General features: G+C 45.2%; 3 protein-coding genes across 3 annotated transcripts in view; 1 reads left to right on the forward strand and 2 right to left on the reverse strand.

Annotated features, from left to right (window-relative positions):
* Positions 1 to 2,507, reverse strand: part of GTF2F2 (general transcription factor IIF subunit 2) — an 83,009-nt gene extending 80,502 nt beyond the window's left edge. Inside the window, exon 1 of the mRNA XM_082775333.1 lies at positions 2,377 to 2,507. Coding sequence (XP_082631459.1) covers positions 2,377 to 2,442 — 66 coding nt within the window. The 5' untranslated portion in view covers positions 2,443 to 2,507. The remainder of the gene's footprint in view (positions 1 to 2,376) is intronic.
* Positions 2,508 to 5,821: 3,314 nt separating this feature from the next.
* LOC309874028 (GPALPP motifs-containing protein 1-like) lies at positions 5,822 to 12,539 on the forward strand (the record flags this gene model as incomplete). Its single annotated transcript, XM_082751924.1, has 5 exons — positions 5,822 to 5,890; positions 8,863 to 8,997; positions 9,213 to 9,365; positions 9,923 to 10,024; positions 12,191 to 12,539. The coding sequence occupies 4 exons, from the start codon at positions 5,822 to 5,824 to the stop codon at positions 9,956 to 9,958; spliced, it is 393 nt and encodes a 130-aa protein (XP_082608050.1). The 3' UTR covers positions 9,959 to 10,024; positions 12,191 to 12,539.
* A 5,246-nt stretch (positions 12,540 to 17,785) lies between these two features.
* On the reverse strand, positions 17,786 to 25,541 carry LOC309880050 (GPALPP motifs-containing protein 1-like). The gene is made up of 8 exons (XM_082764489.1): positions 25,466 to 25,541; positions 23,949 to 24,093; positions 22,821 to 22,916; positions 21,097 to 21,205; positions 20,564 to 20,698; positions 20,167 to 20,331; positions 19,448 to 19,543; positions 17,786 to 18,537 (listed from the first exon to the last, which is right to left on the reverse strand). The coding sequence occupies exons 1-8, from the start codon at positions 25,518 to 25,520 to the stop codon at positions 18,319 to 18,321; spliced, it is 1,020 nt and encodes a 339-aa protein (XP_082620615.1). The 5' UTR covers positions 25,521 to 25,541; the 3' UTR covers positions 17,786 to 18,318.
* Between the last annotated feature and the right edge of the window lie 21 nt (positions 25,542 to 25,562).

Genomic DNA, 25,562 nt, shown 5'->3' on the forward strand with positions numbered 1-25,562 from the left:
TGCATTCGATGAAGTTATCTAGTTATCTGCATGCTGCATGTATCGGAAATCAAGTAAGGCTGATCTCAGGACCTGTGATTCTGTTTTCTTTTGACCATATAAACAAGAAGTTAAAGCTCTCATCCTTTAAAATATAAATGAATACAGCAGATTAAATTACAACAAATAAAGATAACACAAACACATCGCACAGGGAGCAAGTAATTAACAACCCTAACGGCTAACACTAAATGGGCTTCACTTTGCTACCGATGCATACCCAACAGTTGTCATGATGCTCTCAGCTTTCCCTAAAAACACAAAACAAAGTTATCGAAGTTGCCTTCTGGTTTTGTACTAAAACAGCCCACTGTGTTTCTTGTGTCTCGTGCTTCTAAAATACTCATGACCACATTTTTTATTGCCTGTTAAGTAGTCCCTCTGGAATACTTCCCGTGCTAGCATAATACATGCTAAAGGGCGATTAAATAAGCTTTTTTCCCCCCTCCTCCAGCAGACCTGATTGCTCTCTCCCTGAAAGCAAGGCTAAAGTCAGCCTCGTTATCCCACCTAGCGAGGGCAGCAAGTACTGGCGCTACACGCTGCCACCACTCTGCGTGTTGAAGATCCCAGTAACAGGCTGGTTGTCTCCAAGTTCAGGTCCGAAGGATTTAAAGGATAAAATCCTGCACGCACCTTGCTTTGGTCTAGCAAAGTTTGCTGTATTTCAGCGTTCCTTTTAGTTCATTTTTCTCATTAAAGCAGGCAATAGCCCGTGCTCACAGAGCCGTGACAACTGCAAGCTCTGATGCGCCTGAGAGCTCCCGCCTTGCCGCAGGAACCAGCAAACCATAGCAGACTGAAGGTCAGCCCAGTTCAGCATCCTCTCCCCACACGTGGCCAGCAGCAGGTGCTTCAGGAAGAGCAGAAGATGACAAGAACAGGAATGTTCCACAGCATGTGGGAATTAGAATGCTTTCTGTGATCTTTGACTCAGTGGTCTTGAAGTAGGGGAGCACCTTCACTTTTAATACCTCAGTACATTATCCTGGAACAAGTTTGTCTAATGTCAATCACACCTTCCTACTGCAAAAAAAGCTCCAAAACTTAAATATTGTGCAAAACAGTACCTGCTTTGTTTGTTCTTCATGCCCACCACATGAATTAATTTGTCTCACCCCTCATTCTTGCTGTATTACCGACTCTTACCTACTCACCTTCTCCTATGCACGTTTCTCCTATCCACCTGTAATGTCACTTACTACATTACAGACATCTGTAAGATTTCACAGAATCACAAAGTATCCCAAGTTGGAAGGGACCCATGAGGATCACTGAGTCCAACTCCTGGCTCCACACAGGACCACCCAAAAATTCAGACCTTATGACTAAGCGCGCAGCCCAAACGCTTCTTGAACTCCAGCAGGCTTGGTGCTGTGACTACATACATCCCTGGGGAGCCTGTCCCAGTGCCCGCCCACCCTCTGGGTGCAGACCCTTTCCCTAACCGCCATCCTGACCCTCCCCTGTCCCAGCTCCATGCCGTTCCCTCGGGTCCTGTCGCTGTCCCCAGAGAGCAGAGCTCAGCGCCTGCCCCTCCGCTCCCCTCGTGAGGGAGCTGCAGGCCGCCATGAGGCCTCCCCTCAGCCTGCTCTGCTCGGGGCTGAGCAAACCCAGGGACCTCAGCCGCTCCTTTGGGCACTGACAGCTTTGTGCCCTCCTTACACCGTGGCACCAGAGCTGCACACAGTGCTGGAGGACAATCCCTTCCCTCACCCAGCTGGCAGTGCTGGGCCTGGTGCACCCCAGGGCGCGGTTGGCCCTCCTGGCTGCCAGGGCACGCTGCTGGCTCCTGTTCAGCTCGCTGGGACCACAACCCCCACATCCCTTTCTGTGGGACTGCTCTTCAGCCTCTCACCCCCCAGTCTGTATGTATAGCCAAGAAATCAATCACCTTCCTAGCACGAAAGGTAACAGCATATTCAGGAATTCCCTGCACAGACACCATTCCTCTGATCACTCCTCGTGCTGTCCTCCGAGCTGCTTCTAGGCCAGCTACATCCTTCCCAAGCAGAGCACCAAGCACTTTCCAGCAGTCTCCTGAAACCAAGCACTCAGCTATCAGCAAAAAAGAGGAAGGAAGATGTAGAAACCCACCACCCCCAGCCTGGCCCTGCCGTGCAGCACTTCTGACCCCCCCCCCCCCAGCGCTATTTTAGAGGCACACCGAGCCCTTTGGCTGTGTCACACCCCTCAGCACCCAGACCCAGCATTAGGGAAGCCCCTTCCCCCCTCACATCCCCTCAGAAGGACGCCCAGTGCCTGCTGCCTGCCCCCAGGAGCCGCCTCCAGCCCTAAGATGGCACCGAGCGGCTCCCGGGCCCGCGCCCCGCTCACCTTGACGAGCCACATGCCGGTGTTGTGCTTGGCCCCGCTCAGGTCCAGCTCGCCCTTCTCGCTCATGGCTCGACCCCCACCGGCCCCGCTCCTGCCCCGGCTCCTCCCGCTGCCCTCCCCCGGCCCCCCTGCACCGACGGCGGCCCGCGGCGGACAAACGGCCCCGGCCGCCAACGGAGGGGACGGGGGTGGAGGCTGCGGGAGCCCGCCCCGGGGACGCCCAAAATGGCGGCCGGGAGGGGAGGGGTTAGGGGAAACACCACAGAGAGAATTCACGTCCCCGAGAGTGTTGATTAAAATATGTATTCATTACAATAAATACAAAAATATTAATAAATAGCATCGTGCTCGTATCGTTTCAGGCCGTGGGAGGGTGGGTGCGCCCTGAGGGTATTGCAGAATCACAGAATGGGTGGGGTTGGAAGGGACCTCAAGGACCACCCAGTCCCAGCCCCCTGCCATGGGCAGGGACACCTCCCACATGCCCAAAGCCCCATCCAGCCTGGCCTTGAGCACCTCCAGGGATGGGGCAGCCACAGCTCCTCTGGGCAGCCTGTGCCAGGGCCTCACCACCCTCACAGTTAAGAATCTCCTCCTAACATCTAATCCAAATCTCCCCTCGTTTAGTTTTAATCCATTTCCCCTTGTCCTACCCCTCCACTCCCCAACAGATTCCCTCCACAGCTTTCCTGCAGGCCCCCTTCAGGCAATAGAAGGCCACTATAAAGTTTCCCCAGAGCCTTCTCCACACTGATCAACCCCAACTCCCTCATCTTGTATTCATAGGAGAGGTGCCCCAGCCCCTTGATCATCTTCATGGCCCTCCTCTGGACTTGTTCTAGTAGGTCCATGTCCTTCTTACATGGAAGGCCCCAGAGCTGAAGGCAGCACTCCAGGTCTCACAAGAGCAGAGCAGAGGGGGACAATCACACCCTCACCCTGCTGGCCACACCATTTTTGGTGCAGCCCAGTATATGGTTGGCTTTCTGGGCTGCAAGCACACACTGCTGGCTCGTGTCGAGCTTCTTGACAACCAACACCTCCTGGTCCTTCTCCTCAGGGCTGCTCTCAATCCATTCATAGTTCCCAGGAGGATCTGTCTTGTTTCCACCCTCTGTAAGCTTCCATTTTCTACTTGTGTTTGGCCAGGAGCTTCTTGTTCATCCATGCAGGCCTCCATGCAGGCCATGTGGCGTTCTTTCCCAGCTTCCTCTTTGTTGAGATGCATTGCTCCTGAGCTTGGAGGAGGTGTTCCTTGAATATTAACCAGCTTTCTTGGGTCCTTCTTCCCTCCAGGGCTTTGTCCCCATGGTGCTCTACCAAGCAGATCTCTAACTCCTCTTGGTTATTCCCCATGCTACGTGCATTACCATAGAGACATTTAAGTTGGGTCCCTGATGAAACTCAGGGATACTCCTCAGACCGCTCCTAGCAGTATCACTGGTGCCACACGGAACAATAGCAGTGGATAACAACAACCTCAAAAACCAAACAGACAGGGAATGGCAATGCTGTGCATGTTCCCTTCCATGACTTCCAGTTCCTCTGTCCAGGAGGCAGAGGGACACCAGGAGCTCTAGGCAGCAGTGAAACCAAATTCTTCCTCATAGGACTCCCCAGCATAAGGGCAGTGGGGGAGAGGGGGACAGGAATATGCTTATAGCTTTCACATGTGTATGTGTGCAGGGGAAAAGGGAAGAGGGAAATGGGTTCTCCAGGTTCCCATTGGAAAGAAAGTGGAGAATTTGGCTTGGCTTGCAGAAAAGGGCACTTATTCCCTTTAAGGATGTGAAGCACTGGATCTGGTTGCACCAGAGGGGACACAGTCTCAGGCACTGAACGTTTCTGGCTTTTGTGCAGCTGGTTCTGCTCTGAGAAGGGCTGCTGCACTCAGATCCCCTCTGTACAGCCCTTTGGGCCCTACTGTATGACTTGTTCCCCAGCACTGGGAGTTTTTCTCAATGTCTAGACTAAGCTTCCCCTGTTGCACTTGGAGCTCATTATTTCTTTGCTGTTCACTGTGGATGTGGAAAGCATTTTATTACCTTCAGCTCTGCAGTTTCACTTTATCCCTTCACTGAGACAGATCCCTTTGCTTTGTCGCCAGCGTACTCAGCCACCTCAGGTCATCCAATTTGGTCTCTCAGCTCCTGCTTTCTAGACCTCTGGTCACGCCTGTTGCTCTCGAAATTCTCTGCCATGCGGGTTCACGTCTTCCTTGAAGTGTGTTCCACAACAGTGAAGGCCATATTCCCTCTGAGACTACACTAGCACCAAGCAAAGCACAACCCTGGCTCGTTATGCAAGGCATTGCTCACGTGGCTTGAAAGCAGGCTCAGTATGACATCTCAGGTAGGGCAGTCTGTCTTTTGAATTGCAGGCAAGCACCTAGCTAACCAAGAAGGGTAATGCTTTTTGTATGCCTGAAGGGACAGCAGCTAACATGGACATACTCTGATAAGGATTAATTATGTTTCATATATTTGGGGTTGGTTTAGTTTTATGTTAGAACTATATGTGTCTGTAGAATTCATCTGGGAGGGTGGCTTAATCTATACAGTTAGTCAGCTGCCACTAAAAACAGATTTCATTAAGATTTCATTAAGACAACAGTCACTTCAGAGCATCTCCTGAAATACAAAGATGTAATTTTTGGATGCGGCATGCCCCGCTGATGCTCTGTGCTGGTGATAGGGCATTTTTTTCCTGGGGGCTCTAAGGATGACCTGGGTGCAATCCCTGTAAGGGAGGCCCAGAGGCATGGCTGGACAGCCAAGGCGATATGGGGGCAGCCGTGACCTCACTCTCTCCTCCAGCGTAACTCCACAAAACGCTGCACCCACAACTGCACCCAAATCCTCTCTGGGCACTTCCCAGCTGACATGTTGCTCCCTGCCCTGCTGTAAAACAGCTCAGGGATGGGGCTGGCACAAATGTAGAGCTCTGCAATATCATTTTCCTCTAGAACAGGCAGCAAGTTAGTGACAAAGTTGTCTCCCTGCCTCCTGTTTCAGTTCTGTTGGTGTGCTCAGGTCACATCCACCACCACTTAAAAACCAGACAGGGGAAGGAAGGAATTTTTCTGGCCCACGTAAGATGGCCAGCAGTGTGTTGTTACGGCTGGGTTGCTCTTGTGAGTGCCACATCCCTTCCCTAGGGCTGGTAATTGCAGGTGAAGAGCGTGGCTTGCAAGAGGCATGGGGGCAAGCAAAGGCAGCATGAGGAGCTGGCTTGTGACTTGTTGGAGAAGGCTCTGCTCAGGGGTGCCCAGCGCCAGGCCAGGAGCAGTGGGCACCAAGGGGCAGGGAGGAGGCTCCCTCAGAGCACCGGGCTATCTCACAGAACCTATTCCCTCTTTCCCCTCCCCCGGCCGCCATTTTGGGCGTCCCCGGGGCGGGCGCTCGGAGCCTCCAGCCCCGTGTCCGCCATCGGCCGGGGCCGTGCCATGGGGCGAGCGGGGCGAGAGCTGGACCTGAGCGGGGCCAGGCACAGCACCAGCGTGTGGCTCGGCAAGGTGAGCGCTTTATCTGACAGCGGGGAGGTTGTAACAGCAGCCAGGGGTTTCCTATAAGCTCGGGGTTTTGCGTGCTGAGCCGCCTTTTCTCTCTCCGGGACAGCTCCTTTCCAAGCCGGCAGGGAAGTTGCAGACACCAGGCTGTGCCTTGTTATGTGTGGACATCCTTTTTCTTAGCTCTGTATCCCGTTCTTGTAGAAAAGCTTGTTCCGTGTTACCTTTTCCAGACCTCTCAAATAAGCATTCCCAATTTAAGAGCAGCTCGAGTGGCAATTTATGGCTTTTCAAAAGTATTTGAATCATTCCAATGTAAAATATATACATGTATGAATGGATTTCCTTCCCTTGTAGAGGGGATATTGTTGTTTATCGATGTTATGCAGAAGTCCGGTACTTGTAAGTTTTCCAGAGGTATTGGTGCATGAAGGTAAAGAGCACAGATGATCTTAAAATGTGTACGTGAGCCATCAGGAAGATGCCACAACGCCCATCTTCTTGCTTGTCTTAGGAAGGACTCAGTTCCCAACACCATGAAAGCGTCCTTTGCATCTGTGAAATCCCAGGTGTATTAAAGGAAAGCTTAATTCATGGTAAGCTAGAGCTTTTCTTGAACCCCCTTCTGGGTTTGGGGGGTTCACCGCTGCCCTTGCCATGGCCTGAGCTCACGTTCGTGCTTGTGGCTGGATTTTGATTTCCTCCCCCTCAGATCCTGGTCATAACATCGCTACAGCGGGGCTGCACTGGTCAGGTTGTCCGTCAGCTCAGAGACCATAATTAGATTAATTCAGTTCACGTCACATTACGTTTAGTTGCCCAAAAGCTCAGAGAGTGGAGATCATCCTAAATCCAGCCTCTGCCTGATGCATTGTGAGGCTTCTGTCACCTGGATATTTCTGCAGGTGATAATTGTTTGGGTTTTTCATAAGCTTTGAGGAATATGATGGCAGATTATTAAAGAGCTCTTTCCAGTACAGCAGGCACAGTTTGTAGTCTGCTTTGAGCTGTGCTCACCATTGGAAATAAATTCTCACCTTTCTGTGTTCCTGGAGATAGCTTAATTATCACACTGCTTGCTAAGTTGCTGTCCAAAACCAAATCGGTGACATTAAAAGGCATCACAAAACCTTTCTTCTCTCTTCCCTTCTCCAAGGGAAAGCAAACTGAAGTTGATAGCAGTTTGCTGATGCTGTGCCTTAAAGGGCAGTGAAGCTGTAGGGCAAGACCAGAAGGAGCAAACGTGGCCTTGGTGCTGGAGAAAGAGTAGCGTGCGTTTGGCCTCAGCTCCCTAAAGTAGGGCCCCTGGTACCATTCTGAGGGATCTGTATCACCTGCAGAGGGCTGGCAGATGGCGAGTGGCACCTCGGAGAAACCCACAACCTTCTTGAGAAGTACCTCATAAGCAAGCTTTTGACAATTAATTTATATTTCAGCTGCTATTCTGTTTATTTCTAAGATACTGAAAATGTTTGGGTTTAACCCCCAGATGCTACAGGACATACGAGGAAGGCATGAGACGAGGGCTGCTCTGAAAGTTCAATTTTGATTTGTATCTGTGATGTGTGTCATTCACCAGCCTCCTACAGTGAGAGTTGTCATAATCTATCATGAAGAATGATTGTCTGACACTTCTAAGATACACATCATCTTGTATCTCCAAATAACGATTAAGCAATTTATCATCATGACAGATCTCTTGAGGTAGGGATGTCAAAACTGGTCTGCTCCTGTATTTTACAAACAACAGAAAAGCCTTTTTTTCCCCTGAACAAATCAAGCATCAGCTTTGCTGCAGAGAACTTAGTTTATGATACTGTTGTTTCCTCTTCTTGATAATGTATTATTTTATTTTTCTAACCTTTGACTATGATGAGTAATTTTGTATTTTGTTTTAATGTTATTTCACTATTTTGTATTTCAGTACACCTTTAGAGACAGCGTATTCCCTGCTGACTCTTGACTTCGTATCGATTTCCCCTTCAAACATGGGGCTGTATTTTTTAGTGTTTAATTGCATCTCATTTGCAGCAGGTGATAATGGAGTGAATTGAACTTGAGACTAACAAGAAGGGAAATGAGACGTGGTTCCTCAATTAAAACCCAGCATGGAGTGTCTTTCATCCTTAACTACTTTACAGCACAATTTATTATGAAAGCTTTATATCTCTGTAGTTTTCCATTTGTTTGTATACAGAGAGGGAATTGTTTTATTAGCTTGGCTTCTCAAGGCAGTTATTCCCCTTCTCCACCAGCTCCTTCTTTAGAAAATAAAGGAAATGCAGGCTCCTCAGTCTCTAAAAGCGCTATTGCAGTGGTAGTTAGCTAGCGAATGTTTGGCTTTGTAAATCCTTTGGAGAAAACTTACAGGAGAAATTGGTGTTAGCTACTCACCTTGGTCGTGTTCATAAATGCCTGGTTATTTCTTACCATTCACAGCCTTTCAGAGCCTTTTGGTGCAGCTGGTCATACAGGCATTTGAATTTTCTGTGACTCTTCCTGCGCCTTAGGGTCCATACGTGGCTGTGTCTCTTGCTAACTGCAGGCTTGCCTTCTCTGCTCTTTTCACAGCTGCTGACTGCTGCAGGCAGATGGAGCTGACTGGCTTGGCTAGCTCGGAGCAGTGTCATCACAGCACACCAGGGTAGCACAAGGTGCCCACAGGAGTGATTTCACACCTGCTATCTTCCGACTTCCTTAGCCCAAAGCCTAGCAGCGAGGTGCTGTCTGTGAGCAGCCATAAGCATTAAGCTTGAACTAAAACTTCTTTGCTGCCACCTCGTGTTCCCAAGTAAAGCTCTGTGTATCCGGAGCATCCAGCCTTGTTAGCATCCTGCTCCTGTTGCTCTACCGCCCGCACTCAGGCTGCATCATTTCACTTTTGTAGATACCAGCTCCTTAGCTTTGCTTCCAAGGCACTATCCTGTTTCTTCAGATTCTTAACAGTGTGACTGAAGGAAATGTTTTATTTTTGGAAGGTAACAAGTGGCAGTGAGGAAGAAGACACCATTATAGGCCCAATGCCTGCCAAAGGACCAGTGGAGTCTGATGTGACTAAAGAATTTGAACGCAGAGCTCAGAGAATGAAGGAAAAACTTACTTCAGCAGACAGTGTAAGTTGGGTTTTTTCACTCATAATATTTTGTTGCTGGAGTGTGTTTGTGTTTTTCTTTGCCTGCCTGAGTCTGCATGAGCCCTGTCACTGTTGTGTTTGTGATGCTAAGTGTTAAGACAAAAAGAAGTTCCTGATTCCTGCTGGAAGCTGAAAGATGCAGACAGTAGGTTTTGCTTATCTGCTTGTGTTTTTTACACTCACTTTCTTGCCAAGCCAGTTCCCAGGCAATCATGGATGACAGGACTTCCACCTGGATTGAAAAGCATTGGGTTTGGCCCAAGAACAGTCAGGAGAGGAGCCAATGACAAATCGGGCATTGGATCTATTTGGACAGATACTCCAGCTGACAGAGAGAGAAAAGCCAAGGTGAGCATTTATTCATATGTACATTTATTTGTATATATGTGAAATATATGATTGCTTTATATGTCCAAATATATTCATGTGTATTTATATTCATATAAATATACATTTATGTATATGCACTTACTGCCCTCAAGTCTATATGCAGACAGTTATTACATATGTTGCTGGTACTCTGTGAAAACAAAGCTGAGCTGTTCAAAAAAAAGTTCTTTTCATTTTTTTCTCCGAGTTACCAAACTTTGTAATGGAGACTTAAAGGTGAAGGAGAGGAAATAACACTTTTAAGTGATGTTGGTGTTTATTTGCTCCCTCACTCTTCTGCAGTAGGCAGTTATCATCAAATTTCCAACACATGTCCAATTTCTTCTTCCATCAAGCTGAGCAAAATCTTGTGCCTCTGCCCTTCAGATTTAAGTAAAATAAATACAGATTTATTTTTATTTCAGACGTTCTGATAACAATAGTGTGTAATTTGCTTCTTCCCCTTAGGAAAGAGAAGAGGCAAAAAAGTCAAGCATTTAACAGTGTGATTGAGAGAACTGTTTTATTTTTGGAAGGTAACAGATAGTGAGGAAGAAGACCGCCTTATCTAAGGATAATGAAGGAACTTTGTTATCTGAAGAGACAAGAGACTTGCTGAGCAGGTGACTTCCTACAATGTAAGTGTAATAGGATCGTGTTTCCTCTTGGTGCATTTCCTTCCAGTCTTCACTCTCTCTTTCTTGTTCTCCTTGCTAGCACAGCTGCTTTCTGTGGTGATGCCACTATGGTCTTCCCTTGATGGCCTCAAACCTACTGTTTAAGTCATTAGGACCCTTGCCACTGACTTCAAGAACAGTGGGATTGCATTTTTAAGCAGCTGCTGGAAACACTACAATACTGTGGTTTGGTGTCTAGTGTCTCAGTTTGTCTGTATATTATTACCCTTGCATCAGGACTTGTTTGCTGGGAGTAGATAACTTCGACTCAAATATTATCCCAAGTATCCCAAACAAAAAAAAATAATAAAGGTTGAACTGTTAGGATGACATACACAGTAACTCAAAAGGAGCTTCATGGGCTAAGTAGATCAGTGCTGTCATCAACCACCTCACTGTAACAGCATTATTACATGAAGTTTTTCTCAGTCTCTGCAGAAGCATGTAATTTTCACAGACAGATTAGTAAAAACTTAATTCCACGACAAATTCCCTCTTACTTTCCTGGCTACCAACCCGGTATATGGAGCATTGCCTGCCTTACTGCTGCTCTAACCTGTTCTTCCCTGGTTTTTATGGCCTGAAGCCTTAAGGAAGGAAGTCAGGTTTCTTGAGAGTGTAATTAGTTTGAGAATTGCAGCCTTGGCTTATATTAAAAGCTTGGAGTTTATCTGGCAGTTTTAATAATTTATTTGTAGTTCATTAAATCACATCCCTCTTGACTTCGAGGCTTACAGATCCAGAGCTATTGGCATACTGTTTACATTTCTTCTGTATTTTCTGCCTCTACTGTTATGAAGAAAGTAGAATAATTTATGTAAAGCTATGAGCTTCATTCTGTACAAAACAAACTTTCCAGTTTGTGTTTATTTTTTTCGAGCTTTTTTCACTCTCTTCTTTCTTTTTTCTTTCTTCATAGACTGTAGTCAAGGACACTTTCCTAAGACAGAAGCTTTAAACTCTTGTAATAGTTTCTCAGAGTTACATAGCTAGTGCTGATACATTCTGTAGCACAATTCTGTCAGTGTTGATTCAGTTACACCGTGTGTTAGTATCGTCCATTTTCTCTTTTCCATGAGGAACCTTTCTTCTGTCATATATGAATTCTTACTGTGTGTGAGGAACTAAGGGTTTGCACAGAGGACAAAGGGAAAATGAACCTTCAGAATAAATATGTTGTGTTCATGAGAAAATAGAGCTGCTCGTTTCATACTCTCTCTGAGAGAATGGGTTTAGTAGTAGTGATTGGAAAGTCTGAGGACTTGGTTACATGTGGGTACATAAACACACTTTGAACAAAGCAGGGGCCACGTAGTCTTGTGAGAGCACTGAAAGGTTTAGGCTGGAAATGAGGAGACATTTCTGCTCAGAAAGAGCAGTCAGGCACTGGGACGGGTTGCCCAGGGAGGTGGTGGAGTCACCGTCCCTAGGGGTGCTCAAGGAGAGGCTGGACGTGGTGTTTGGGGACGTGGTTTAGTGGTGACACTGGTGGTAGGGGATGGTTGGACCAGGTGATCTTGGAGGTCTCTTCCAACCTTAATGGTTCTATACTCTTTATCAGACACAACTGAAGTCCCTGGCTTTGCAAAATACATGTTAGCTTAAGCCTGTGACTGTGCCCTTAGGACTTGTAGCAGGTGACTCAAACACCGAGAATTTAAGAGCATGAGGGTGAGAACAGAAGAATATCTAGCTTGTTCCTGCTCCTATCAGTGACCAAAACCAGATGGTTAGGGAAAGTGTACAAGAAACTGGGCATGAATTTTAAATCCTTGTCTTGAAATGTTGCCTCTGATTTTGCTAATTATGGCAGAACATCTTATGTCTCTTCTGCATTGTTTTATAACTTACCTTCTCTGGATGTGGAGATTCAAGCACGTTGTGGGTATTCTGAACATCAGTCACAGCGAGTTATGGGTGTTGTACCAAGCATAGCCAAGACTGATTACCCGTGCTTTCTGCACTCTGCATGTTAAATTGACCCTTCTGATTTCCAGTTCCTCAGCTTTCTTCTTTCTTGGGAATTCCCAGACTTGCTAATTCCTGGCCAGTCTATCCACTTGGAAAGGTTGCATTGTTAATATCTTGTAACATGTTTTTCCCTCCTCTTTCTTCCCATTTTTACAGGAGTCCAAGAGACCAGAATCTCCTGGACATGCATCAGAAAAAGCTGAAGAGCAAAGCATCAGAAGAGCAAACCTCAGGAGAGAAGGCCGTTTGACCGAGAGCAGGATCTCAAAGTTGATCAATCTGATGAAGCACAAAAAAAGAAGCCCTTGTATTTGTATCTCTTGATTTTTCTTATTCAGTATGAGTATTGTGAAAGCAACATTTTTTTTAATAAGATAAAAGCATGAAGCTTTTTGGAAGACAATTAAAATTTGAATGCTTAATTTTAAAAGTATTTTTCTGTAAATATTTATATGCAGAATAAATATCCTGATGTTTAATACTCTACTGTGGAGAATCATGTGTATTAAAGCTAAACTGATAGAGGAAAGTGCTGTGTGTTGTTTTTTGTTTTGTTTTGTTTTGTTTTTTAAAGACGGGGACACCTTTTACATCCCCCCAGCTCTTGTGTTGTGGAGATTGTGTGTTTGTGTGAGTGGTGGTTGTGGGGAGCTGTACACACACCAAATTATTTCTGTATTGTAGCAGGAAGAGCTAGTGGTAGCAGAAGCAGCGACAAAGCTTCAAGATTTGCAAATTTCAATATAAAATGCTGGTATAGATGAAGGGAAAAATAATTTGAATTTCAATTTGCAGGGCTTATCATCTCTTTCAGGCAGATACAATGTGAAAATTAAACCACACTAAAGCCCATTTTGGATGTGAAATACCCGGTGGGTTAGTGCAATTTGAAGATGTGCAGCCAGCACAGCTCAGCTGGGGTTGTGTGGGCAGCCGCAGCATGGGCAGGGTGAGCACCACAGGGCTAGTTTGGGTGTCCTGGTTTGCAAAGAACGATCCCCAAGCCCACTTGTGGAAAGCTGATTGCCTTGAGAAATGAATTCGTGGTCAGGTGTTGCTGTATGCTTAGCTCATGTCACAAGCAGCAGTCTTCACTTGGTCAGACAAATCATTAGCAGGAACATTTGCACAAATGAGGGCAGCTTGTATTAAGATCTTGTTGCTGTTAGGCTCTTCCTTTTCATTCTTGTTCCCTTGTCCAAATGCAGGAGCAGTCACCAGGTGTTGCAGATGGCCAAATCTTGCAGTCCAGCTGCATTCCTGCTCCCCCCAAGTGCCCTCTGGTTCTTTGTGAGGATGCAGTGAGTGCAAGGCTGTGAGCTCTTGACTCTTGCTCCAGAGGAGAGCTGCCAGGGGAGCCCTGACATCAACTTCATGGTTAGTGCGGTGCTCATCACATTGCAGTCGCTGCCCCTCGCTCCATGGGGCGCACGGCTCTGATCAGCAAAGCCTTGATGTGAGTCAGGAACGTGTTTTCTCTCATCTGCTTCATCTTTTCTGCTCTTGCTGCTGTTTTGAAGCAGCCTCTCAGAGGCTTGATGAAATCTGCGTTGCGAGTTAGGGGCAAATTGGAACTGTTGAGAGTTCAAATGAAGCTTTTCATTACCTTGTGTAAACTGAGCGAGCTGCTGAGTTGTGTTAATACACAAACTAATCTCTTCTCGCCAATGCCAAGCTGTTGCCGAGAACAGTCATTTAAATAAACAGCGACTCAGTAAATTACAAGCTCTGTAAGCTTTTGTGCGAAGAGATGAGCTGTCCTCTACAATTTGGCCAAGCAGAAATGTTAGGGGGTGATTTTTTCAAGATTCTCTTTAGGAAAAAAAAAAAAAAATGAATTTATTTCATGGAAGGCTCTTGCTATTAGTATGTAATGATTCTGGTAAGCAGCTCCCCACACCTGTTTAATGGGCTTCGTTGCTCCTGTGCACTGCCAGCCTGCCCAGTGGCTGCTTTGCTTAGGGCACACCAAGACACACCAGTTTGTAGCAGGATGTCAGGAAGATTTTCCCGGATGTGAAAAGCCTGTTAGACAATATCTTAAAGCATTTGCTTTAAAAAAAAAATAAATCTGTTTGAGAGTAAGGTTCCCTCCTTCTGAGGTGTCAAACAGGTGCGGAAGGCAATTCGTGGTGAAGACAGTGAAAAGGAGGCTGGCAGGTGGTGAGGAATTGCTGCAGTGGGTGTCTAAGGGGATTTTTGAAAGAATATTATATGCTAATTAAAACAAACAAAAGAAAAAAAAAAAGCCTTCTGAGTCTGCCTTGTTACCAAGGAAAAATTAAAGGCAGAAAAGACATTTTAAGAAAACTTACTGATTTTTTTTTTTTCACATCTATCTTCAGGGCATATTCCGTATTGAGCTACCTTAACGCTTGATCCAGGAAAATTGTGATAGATTAGCAATACTCTTGCCTGAGAAAAAAAATCTGCTTTCCTAATTTGAACACCTGTTTCTGGAGAGTTAGTGTGTATTAAATAAACCCAAAGTCTCATTTGGAAGAACAGTCTAAGGCATTTCTTCCTCTCTCCTTTCCCCAGCTTTGTCTGGGGGTAGCACGGTGTACCTGCACAGCTAGCAAAGTGTGTGCATTTCAGCTAACATATGGAAAGCAGCTGGAAAAAGGACATTATGTGGTGTGTCTCAGCCAGCAGCTTTGGGTTTTTCTCAGCTGCTTGTTAACAAAGACAGCGTCTCGTTAGCTGAAGTCAGCAAGGAAGGAAAAAGACGGCCCCAGTTGACTCGTTCCTGCATGACACATGGTCCCCATGCTTCTGGCTCTGTCTGCGGAATGGGAGGTGAGGACTGAGCAAAAAAACTCAGGCAAACATGACATTTCTGTTGTCTTTAATCCCAACGTGATGACCGCTGTGTTGCCCATGCAGAGCTGGTCCTTCACAGCAGCAGCACTTGTGCATCCCTGCAGCAGCCAAGTCTTTCCTCCATCAGCCCATCCTCCTTCCGTGTCTTCATACCAGTAACAAATCCCATTGCTCTTGAAATTATACTGATTTTGAATCAGTGTGGCAAATCTAGCCTTAAAAAAAAAAAAAAAAAAAAAAAATCTCTCTTTTTAAGTGGGAACTTAAGGTCTCTAGGAGACAGCAGCTCAGACTGTTTATCACTTTGGCAGGAGCAGCTGCAGCTGTGACTTCTTCCAAACAAGCAATCCAAACATAAATATGCAAAAGCAATTCTCATCATCAGATTATTTTATTTTATTTTATTTTTTTTAAAGAAGTGTCTTGCCCGGAGTTCCAGCAGTTTAATGTTGCCCTTGCCTGCTCCACTTCCCAGGAGTTTAACCACTGTTGCTTGCACATCTCCACCTGACCAGGACCTTGATGACTTCCTGGCCTTGGGGCAAGTTACATATTCTCTTTGTCCTTGACTTTTATGATGTACGAAACCTTATGAAAGCCTCATGGGGAGATGGCCACCTTCCTTAGCCCAGGCAGCAGCCCCTTTCTCAGCAGGATGATGTCTGTGTCAGCTGTGCCCCTCTCCCAATGAAAAATTTGCAAAATTCACATTAAGAGATGCTGAAGACACAAATGTGTATTACCGTAAGGTCTTCCACGAAATATTACTGGGAGGAGAAGATGCTGGTCTTTCCTGTCCATGTTGATTAAAGTTCTATCAGAAGATTGCACTGTTAAAGCCACAGTGGCTGTGCACATGTTCAGGCCACCAGATTTCAATCCCATTAGATGCATCTCTGCATGGCTTTCATTCCCACCACCGGTGACATACTTTGATTAGTGTTTTCCAGAGGTCACCCCCTGGAAGAGGCAAACGGCCAAAACCAGCTGGGTATACTAAAAGAGCTTGCCACAGATCCTGGAAACCTGTGATTATATGCATGGATCTCAGTTTTCATTTTAAAAAGTGCTGTAGTGGGTAGCTGGGCACATCCAAACAGCAGTAGTTGTAGCCTTGAAACCACTGCATTTATTTGTTATTGGGGCTTACACATGAAAATTGAAGGAAAGTACACAGTGCTTTCCTCCAGCAGTCCCCCAGGCTGAGCCAGGGTTATGCTTTGCTTGGTGCTGGTGTAGTGTCAGAGGGAATATGGCCTTCACTGTTGTGCACCACACTTCAAGGAAGACGTGAACCTGCATGGCAGAGAATGCAGAGAGCAATAGGCGTGACCAGAGGTCTAGAAAACAGGAGCTGAGAGACCAAATTGGATGACCTGAGGTGGCTGAGTACGCTGGCAACAAAGCAAAGGGATCTGTCTCAGTAAAGGGATAAAGTGAAACTGCAGAGCTGAAGGTAATCAAATGCTTTCCACGTCCAGAGTGAACAGCAAAGAAATAATGAGCTCCAAGTGCAACAGGGGAAGCTTAGTCTAGACATCAAGAAAAGCTCCTGGTGCTGGGGAACGAGTCCAAAGGGCTGTACAGAGGGGATCCGAGTGCAGCAGCCCTTCTCAGAGCAGAACCAGACGCACAAAAGCCAGAAATGTTCAGTGTTTGAGACTCTGTCCTCTTCTGGGACAGCCTGGTCCAGTAATTTCTCACCTCAAAAAAGGTGACTTTTTAGAATCACCTATTGATAACGTTTCTCCCAGTGGCTTTTCAAACATCTTGTCATCCACCTGTGGTGGTCTCATCCCTGGGAGGAGTGGCTGATTGAGCAGAGGGCCGTGCTGCCATCCTGAGGGACATCAACGGGCTGACAGGGTGCATACACACTGTACAGTACTAGTTATGGGTATTTCCATTACAGGCACGCTGAAGCACCCTGCTCACCACCAGACACTATGTCCCAAGGGTCAAGCCCAGGCCCTGTGCTTTGCCACCTTCTGCAGCCACCAGGGCCAGGCCTGTCCTGGGCTCCGAGGAGCCCCAAAAGTTTGGGGCCTGCAAAAGGGATTTGGGCCTTTCCTTTAATTTGCGGGAGCTGGGACTTTGGGGGGGGGGGGGGGGCTTCCCTCCTCCCACCAAAGACAACCCCATCAATGTTGAATGCCACAAAGACCCGCAAAAAAAACAAGATGGAAAGGCCAGTCCCCCACAAAAAGCCCAACCTCAAAAAGGCCGGTCCTCCACCAAGGATCCTAAGCTACCCCAACTCCCCAAAAAAGGGGACCCAAAAGACCCAAGCCCCCAAAATCTGGCCCCTTAAAAAGTCCCTCAAATAAGCCCATGCCTCAAAAAGCCAGTCCCCGTAAAAAGATCTCCTTGAAATTGACAGCACACAAATGGTTGGCTCACCCCCCAAAAAAGAAAAAAAATCAACTCAATGCCAATATGACAAGCTTCCCCAAAATCCCAACCCTCCACACCCCAAAAACGCTGGTCCCTTATAAACTGTCCTAAAAAAAAAAACCTTCAACCTCAAAAAGCCCCTTAGAAAAAATGTCAAAATGTTAGTCTTGAAAAAATTTCCTCCAAACCCCCGAAACACTGCTCCCCTCAAAAGACCTCTGAGAAAAACAAAACACCGTGCACCTGGGGCTGAACAGCAGAGGTCACAGCAGGGATCTTCACCTTCAGGAGCACTTCAAGAGCTGAAAAAGAAGCCCATCCCATTCGGATCAGTCTAGAAAAGGCTTGTTGGGTGTTCACATTCAGATATTTTAAGGGACTCCTTACAAAACGACCCTGAACATTACTCCAGATGGAAAAAATAAGACTACAAAACAAGTCTGTTTTAAGTAACACAACTCGGCTGAGCAGCCACACATATAAGAATTAAAAAATTCTTAGCATGGACGTACATTTTTTTAAATATCAAATTTATTTCCTTTTTGATACCAAAGAGCCGTTCTGCTCTGCAAAGCAGCTGACAAAATAAGCTTTAGTTTGGTTCAATTTTCACATAGCATCTGCTTAAAAGAGATGGATTTTCTGATGATAGGCCCTGCAAACAGAAATTCAAGTCACTCTTCATTCATACCAGCATTTTATAATGAAATCTGCAAATCTGGAGGCTTTGCTGCTTCTTCTGCTACCACTATCTCTTCCTGCTAAAATACAGAAATGACTTGGTGTGTGTACAGCTTAATTAATTCCTTTTTACACTGAAAAAAAAATCTATCAAGTTCACATTTTTTTTTTCTTCCAAAGTTTTTTTTCTTTCTTTTAAAAAACAGCACTTTCCTATATCAGTTTAGCTTTAGTACAGATGGTCCTCCATAGTAGAGTATTTACAGACAAGAAATACTAGTTAAACATCAGGATATTTATTCTGCGTACAAATATTTACAGAAAAATACTTAAAAAATTAAGCATTCAAATTTTAACTCATTTCCAAAACGCTTCACACTTTCATCTTATAAAAACATATTGCCTTTACTGTGCTCAAATTTACTATTCAGATCCCGGGATTTTCTTATAAGGGCCTTTTTTTGTGCTTCATCAAATCGATTGACTTTGAGATCCTGCTCTCGGTCGAACGGCCTTCTCTCCTGAGGTTTGGTCTTTTCTTCTGATGCTTTGCTCTTCAGCTTTTTCTGATGCATGTCCAGGAGAGATTCTGATCTCTTGGACTCCTGTAAAAATGGGAAGAAAGAGGAGGGAAAAACGTATTACAAGATATTAACAATGCAACCTTTCCAAGTGGAAAGACTGGCCAGGAATTAGCAAGTCTGGGAATTCCCAAGAAAGAAGAAAGCTGAGGAACTGGAAATCAGAAGGGTCTCTCGATCCATTCTCTACCCAACCTCTATTTATCCTTTGCATTGCCTCAGCTCAGCTGCAGGACCTTGCAATTGGCCTTGTTCAAACCTGCAGGTTCAAACCTGCCTCTCAAGCCTGCCCAGGTCCCTGTGGATGGCATCCCTTCCCTCCAGCATGTCAACCACAGCACTCAGCTTGGTGTCATTGGTAAACATGCTGAGGGTGTGCTCGATCCCATTGTCCCTGTCACCAACAAAGATGTTAAACAGCGCTAGTCCCAATACTGGCCCCTGAGGAACACCACTCATTGCTCATTTCCACCTGGACATTGAGCCATTGACTGCAACTCTTTGAGCGTGACCATCCAGCCAAGTCCTTACCCACCAAGTGGTCCACCTGTCAAATCCATCTCTCTCCAGTTTTTTGAGACATGGGTATCGTGAGGAACAGTGCCAAATGCTTTGCAGAAGAACATGTAAATGACGTCAGTTACTCTTACCCTATCCTTCAATAAAATAAAAGTTATTCCCCTACCTTCATAATGATAGTACAGACAGAAAATAAAGATGACATTTAAGACAGTATGCTAATAGCTCTGGATTTGTAAGCCCATCAGTCATGTAGCTTAACGGTACATGTCCTAATGACATAAACAGTAGGTTTAGGGCCTAAACGAGATTGTAGTGGCATCACCATATAAAGCAGCAGTGCTAGCAAGAACAAGAAGAGAGTGAAGACTGGAAGGAAATGCAGTAAGAGGAAGCATGATGCTATTACACTTACATTGTAGGAAGTCACCTGCTCAGCAAGTCTCTTGTCTCTTCCAGATAATACAACTTCGTTATCCTTACTGGTTGACTTTTTTGTCTCTTCCCTTTCCTGAGGAGTGCAAGTGAATGACTACAGTTATCACCACAGTCATCAGAACTTCCGAAGTAATAATTATAATAATGATGATGATAATGATAATAAAATCTATATTTAGTTTTTATTAAATCTGAAGGGCAGAAACCACTGGATATTTTTTGCTCAGCTGGACAGAGGGAAAAAAAATGGATAACTGGAAATTTGATGACCTGATGCAGAGTAAGTGACTACTGCAGAAGGGAGAGGGAGCAAATGAATACTGATGTTACTTTAAATGGTTATTTCCTCTCCTTCATTTTTAAGTCTCAATTAAGGAGTTTTAGCAAGTCGCTAGAGAAAAAAATGAAAAGAATTTTTTCTTTGACCAGCTGAGCTTTGTTTTCACAGAGTACCAACAACACATGTAATAACTGTCTGCATATATAAACTTGAGGGCAGTATATGTGTGTATATATACAAAATATATCTCCAAACAATAGTCCATATATATGAATATAAATATGCACATACAAAATACATCTCCAAACAATAGTTCATATATTTGAATATAAATATGCACATGAATATATTTATATATAAAGCGATCATATATTTTCTCTATATATAAACACATACAGAAATGAGTAAGTGCTCACCTTGGCTTTTCTCTCTCTGTCAGCTGGAGTATCAGTCCAAACAGATCTATCACCTGATTTGTCATCAGCTCTTCTCTTGAATGTTCTTGGACCAAATCCAAAGTTTTTCAGTTCAGGTGGAAGTTCTGTCATCCATGATTCCCTGGTAAGCTGCTTGGGTTCATCCTTTACAAAAGAAAGGGGGAGAGAAAAAAAAGAGTGAAAAAAACACAAGCAGATAAGCAAAACCTACTGTCTGAGTTTTTCAGCTTCCAGCAGAAATCAGGAACTTCTTTTTGTCTTAACACTTAGCATTGTGAGCACAACAGTGACAGGGCTCATGCAGACTCAGGCAGGCAAAGAAAAACACAAACACACTCCAGCAACAAAATATTATGAGTGAAAAAAAACAACTCACACTGTCTGCTGAAGTAAGTTTTTCCTTCATTCTCTGAGCTCTGCGTTCAAATTCTTTAGTCACATCAGACTCCACTGGTCCTTTGGCAGGCATTGGGCCTATAATGTTGTCTTCTTCCTCACTGCTAGTTGATACCTTCCAAAAACAAAACATTTCCCTCAGTCATGCAGCCATGGAGCCCCTGAGAGTGCAGATAGATTAGAAACACACAGGCGTCCAGCTTTGGTGCTCCGAGCTTCATTATCACTAGCAATGTTTGGATGCATCCCCACCATAAGGATCCCAATTTCATGCTGCATGGAGAATTGCATCTGTCTAACAGCAAAAATCACAACACACCAGAGCAGCCTGCTTCTTTTTTAGGCTTACTTAAGCTGCCACATTTGATGCAGGCAAAAATAAGTCAGACACCTGCTGGTCTAAAATTAAACTGTCATGAAGAAAAGCTTGCCTAGTAGACTTCTTCAGGCTCCTACCTGCTTAAGCATCACCGATAGCTTATACTAAAGCAAAAGACTTGTGTTTTCACAAACCTCGTTGCAGAATTTGGAGGAAGCTGATGGTCCAGGGGAACATCTGGCACTCCTGGTGTCCTCTGAAGACTTCCTAAAGCCAGGCGGTAATGCAGGACCTATAATGGGCCTCAAGGGGGAAGAAAAAAAAAAGTATTTTTTTCAAGTTTGAAAAAAAGCAAAGGAGCCAACATAGCCAACACAGATGGTACATTAAAGGGCTACATTTCCTGCAGGAAAAAAAAAAAAGTAAATATAAAAAGAAAGATCAAAGTTTTAAGAGAAGTGTAATTCTCCGTCCTTCCTATGGCAAGTGTGCCTCCTGTGAGCACACCACAGAAGTGACTGAACTTGTAAGAACAGTCTCTCTCCATTTCCCATGAGGACCTCTGCAGGTAGCTGGAATGCAAGGAAACGGGGCAAGTTGTAGCACGTAGTCAAGGAAATCCCCTTATTTTCTTCCCCAGCTTCCTTCACCAGATTCCAGAGCAAGGAAAGGAGCGAGGCCAAACGCACGCTACTCTTTCTCCAGCACCAAGGCCACGTTTGCTCCTTCTGGTCTTGCACTACAGCTTCACTACCCTTTAAGGCACAGCATCAGCAAACTGCTATCAACTTCAGTTTGCTTTCCCTTGGAGAAGGGAAGAGAGAAGAAAGGTTTTGTGATGCCTTTTAACGTCACTGATTCACTTTTGGACAGCAACTCAGCAAGCAGTGTGATAATTAAGCTACCTCCAGGAACACAGAAAGGTGAGAATTTATTTCCAATGGTGAGCACAGCTCAAAGCAGACTACAAACTGTGCCTGCTGTACTGGAAAGAGCTCTTTAATAATCTGCCATCATATTCCTCAAAGCTTATGAAAACCCAAACAATTATCACCTGCAGAAATATCCAGGTGACAGAATCCTCACAATGCATCAGGCAGAGGCTGGATTTAGGATGATCTCCACTCTCTGAGCTTTTGGGCAACCAAATGTAACGTGACATGAACTGAATTATTCTCATTATGGTCTGCTCTTAATTGGGAATGCTTGCTTTGACAGGTCTGGAAAGGATAGCACAGAACAACAGCTTTTCTACAAAAACAGGTCACACTGATCTAAGAAACAGGACGTCCATACACTGCAACGCACAGCCTGGTGCTTGCAACTTCTCTGCTAGCTTGGAAGAGAGCTGCCCTGGTGAGAGAAAAAGTGGCTAAGCACGCAAAACCCTGATCTTCTGGGACAGGTGAGCGCCTAGACTGCTGCTCATCTCTTTAACCTTCAAGCAATGCCTGTTTTTCCCCCTCTTTTCCTTTGCACACTTTGAGGTAACACTTTACCACTTCAGGCTTCATGCAAGAAAGCTGGAAATGTACCTTGGCTGATATTAAATCTCCAAGCACTTCTTTGTGGTGCTGTATTAGGGACTTCTTTATTTTTTAGCGACTGCCTACATTTTATAACATTCAAAGAACAAGCTGTGCATGTGAAATGTCAGGAAGAGAGCTGGTTCCTCCGGGAACTGTGGAAGCACCAAATGAGCCCACTGAGCAGGACACCCCACAATTACAAGTGGATTACAGAGAAAATTGGTCAAAAAAGGTATGGAAAGGACACTCCCAAATAACCTCAGCATAAACTGAGGAAGAAATTCCAATCACCTGAATCTGCAGTGTACAATTGAAGCATTCTGTAGCATTGCCACAAAATATTTTATGTAAAATAATCGTGTTCCTGAATATAATTCCGTTTTAATTACCTCTCTGGAGAATCATCCTCTTTTTTAAATCCGGGAGGAAGAGCAGGCCCAAAAAAGCCATCGTCATCATCGTTTTCCTCCATTCTTTTTGGCTTTCTGCAAACACAGAGATTTCACTTACTAATTACCTTGACACGCACAGCAATTATCTACGCTTTAAGAAGGGAAAAAAAATGAAAACCAACAATATGATTTCAGTCTTATGTACTAAATGTCTCGCTGTTACCAAGGAAACAGTACAAAGGGTTCCAAAATAATTTGAAGCAATTAAAAATTTGAGACCATAAGCCTCACTCCAAAGATATTTTGACATTTAAGGAAAAAAAAAAAAACAAAACAGCCAACATGAGGAGTGCTTTTGCAGTAGAAGGAAGAGAAGTAGCCTGGTAAAATACCATTTTTCCAGTCACAAAGTAATTTTAAATTCAGCACACTTCTTTTTACATTTTTATATGTCGACTACATTTTGGCTGGTAGGTTTCCCAGTTGAATTCTGCTGAATTGAAAAGCTGCTGAGTAAGACAGCAAGAGAAAAGTGAGCAATATTTACTCTAACACTCTCAGACGGAATGATGTGCTTCAAGACCCTTACACAAGGTCTAAAACACAGAAATTTTTAGCACTGCAATCATGAGTCATCGACCCCCCCAAAATGAGAGCATGTGCAGACTTGATATTTACTAAACAATTTTGATTCAAGTTGGCTTAGCTGAACGTGTAAATCCCTGCCCCTAAATAGTTCTTCTAACTTTATGAGTAAGTGTAATAGAAGCAAGGCTAAGCTCAAGCACCACACACTTACATGCACTGTAAGTGGAGCCTGTCCTCAGCACAATCAAAACATTAAGGAAATTTATTACTTTAATTGCAGAACAAAATTCATACATGAAAATACACAGACGAGATTGCCCTAAATATCCAAATTCCACCCTAACAAGTCACAGAGGTTGGCTGAGCCTTCTTGACCCCAAAGAACACAGAGAACACACCACCATGTTTTAGGTAGCTACAGGGTTAACCTTTTCGTTCATATAACACAGTTTCTCCCATTTTATACAGACAAATTTCAGTCCTATTTCTGCAAAATTTTTCAATGTAACAACACGAACAACCTAAGAACAGACTCACTTGGGTGCTGAAGCTCCTTCTGGCTCCTCTTCGGAGTCTCCATGTGCATCTCTGGGTAGAGGAAGAGATCCCGAGTCGTCATCGCTGTCAGGGCTTTCTGAGCTGCTGCTGCTTCTGTAGTCTGGAGGCAGTGCTGGTCCTGCAACTGAACATCCAGAGGTACACACAACAGTTATTAGACATTTCCAAGAACTAATTATATTAACAAAGCATTTGAAGCTTCCTAGTGAAGAAGCCTGTCATTTTTACACACGCAGCACTAGGGACCACACATTACCAGTATTTAATTGCCCTCCTGCTCTAAGAACGGGCTAACAGTTAGGAGTTTTCTCACTCCAGTTTTAGTCACGCTGAGCCCAGGAGTGAGCAAACAGCAGCCACAGAGTTAAGGCCTCTGCTGAGCGAGGGCTGATGTAACGCCCTGCAGCACAGACACCATCCCTTCTGTGAATATTTCGAGCATGGAGCCTGAGACTGATGGGACAAAAAAGATGCCTGGTGGGGAAAAGGCATTGTTAGCTTTCAGAACAGGGCTGGATGAAAAGATGAGGTGTGATAAAACCACAAAAATGAAGGGTAACAGGAAACTACCCCTTCAGCTAAAGGTTTTTTTTTTGATGGCACGAATTGATACCTGATGCAGGCTGAGGTCCCACTGTCAGCTGACAAAGGCTGGGCAGAAACTGAGCCCTTCAGGGGAGTTTTATAACGCTTTTGTCTGTCTTTAGCAAGAGACACAGCACGAGGGCAGCTTGCTGGTTTGTGAAGCACCCAGACAGACCTGCCACGTACTTTTTCTCCAATTTAATGGGATGGACCTTAACCAGGACGTACAGACCCATTTTAGCATTAAGAGGGCAAAAAAAAAGCCAAATAAAAAAACACGTCACCTTATAAAAGCAAAGTAAGTTCAAGATAAGAAGGAACAATCACAAATAATACAATAAATGAATATAAAGACTCAAAGAGTCTTCCCGTATGGGCTGAGAAACACCCCCGAACACAAGGCATTAAAAGTATGTGGTGTGGCAAGCCAGGAAGGTACCCGGCTGAGGAGTTACAAACCCAAATAATACTCAAATACACACTTATACATAACTTTTATGTTTATTTTTTTCATTTTATTTTTATTTTTTATTTTTTTTTTAAGCTCCCTCTCCAGGTCCCAGGGGAGTGGACCACCCCCCGCCCCAGGCGGGGTCAGCGTGTGCCCGAGCCCAGACGCTGCCCAACCCCTCGGTGCGGCGAAATCGCGGCCTAACGATGCTAATTACCCGCCCGGTTAATTGATTAATTAATTGATGAATTAATTGATTAATTAATTGATTAATTATCGCCCGTGCCGCGGAGCCTAAAATCAGGCAAACGCCGCCCCGCACAGGAATGGCTGCCGCAGCCCTACGCGCTCAGGGCTGTTCCCCAGCCGGGCGACGACAGGGCGACAGGGGACGTTTCGATCGCGATAGGACGTGTCGCGACAGAGCCTTCCCCCCCCCCCCCCCCCCCCCAGGGCTCACCGCGGGCGCAGTCCTCCTCCGGGTCCGGCGGGGCGGCGGGCACCTGGCGGGGCATGGCGGCCGCCGGGGGGGCGGGGCCGCGCGCGCGCGCCAGCTA

Source organism: Aythya marila, assembly GCF_965140915.1.
Source record: "Aythya marila genome assembly, chromosome: 1".
Lineage (NCBI taxonomy): Eukaryota > Metazoa > Chordata > Aves > Anseriformes > Anatidae > Aythya > Aythya marila.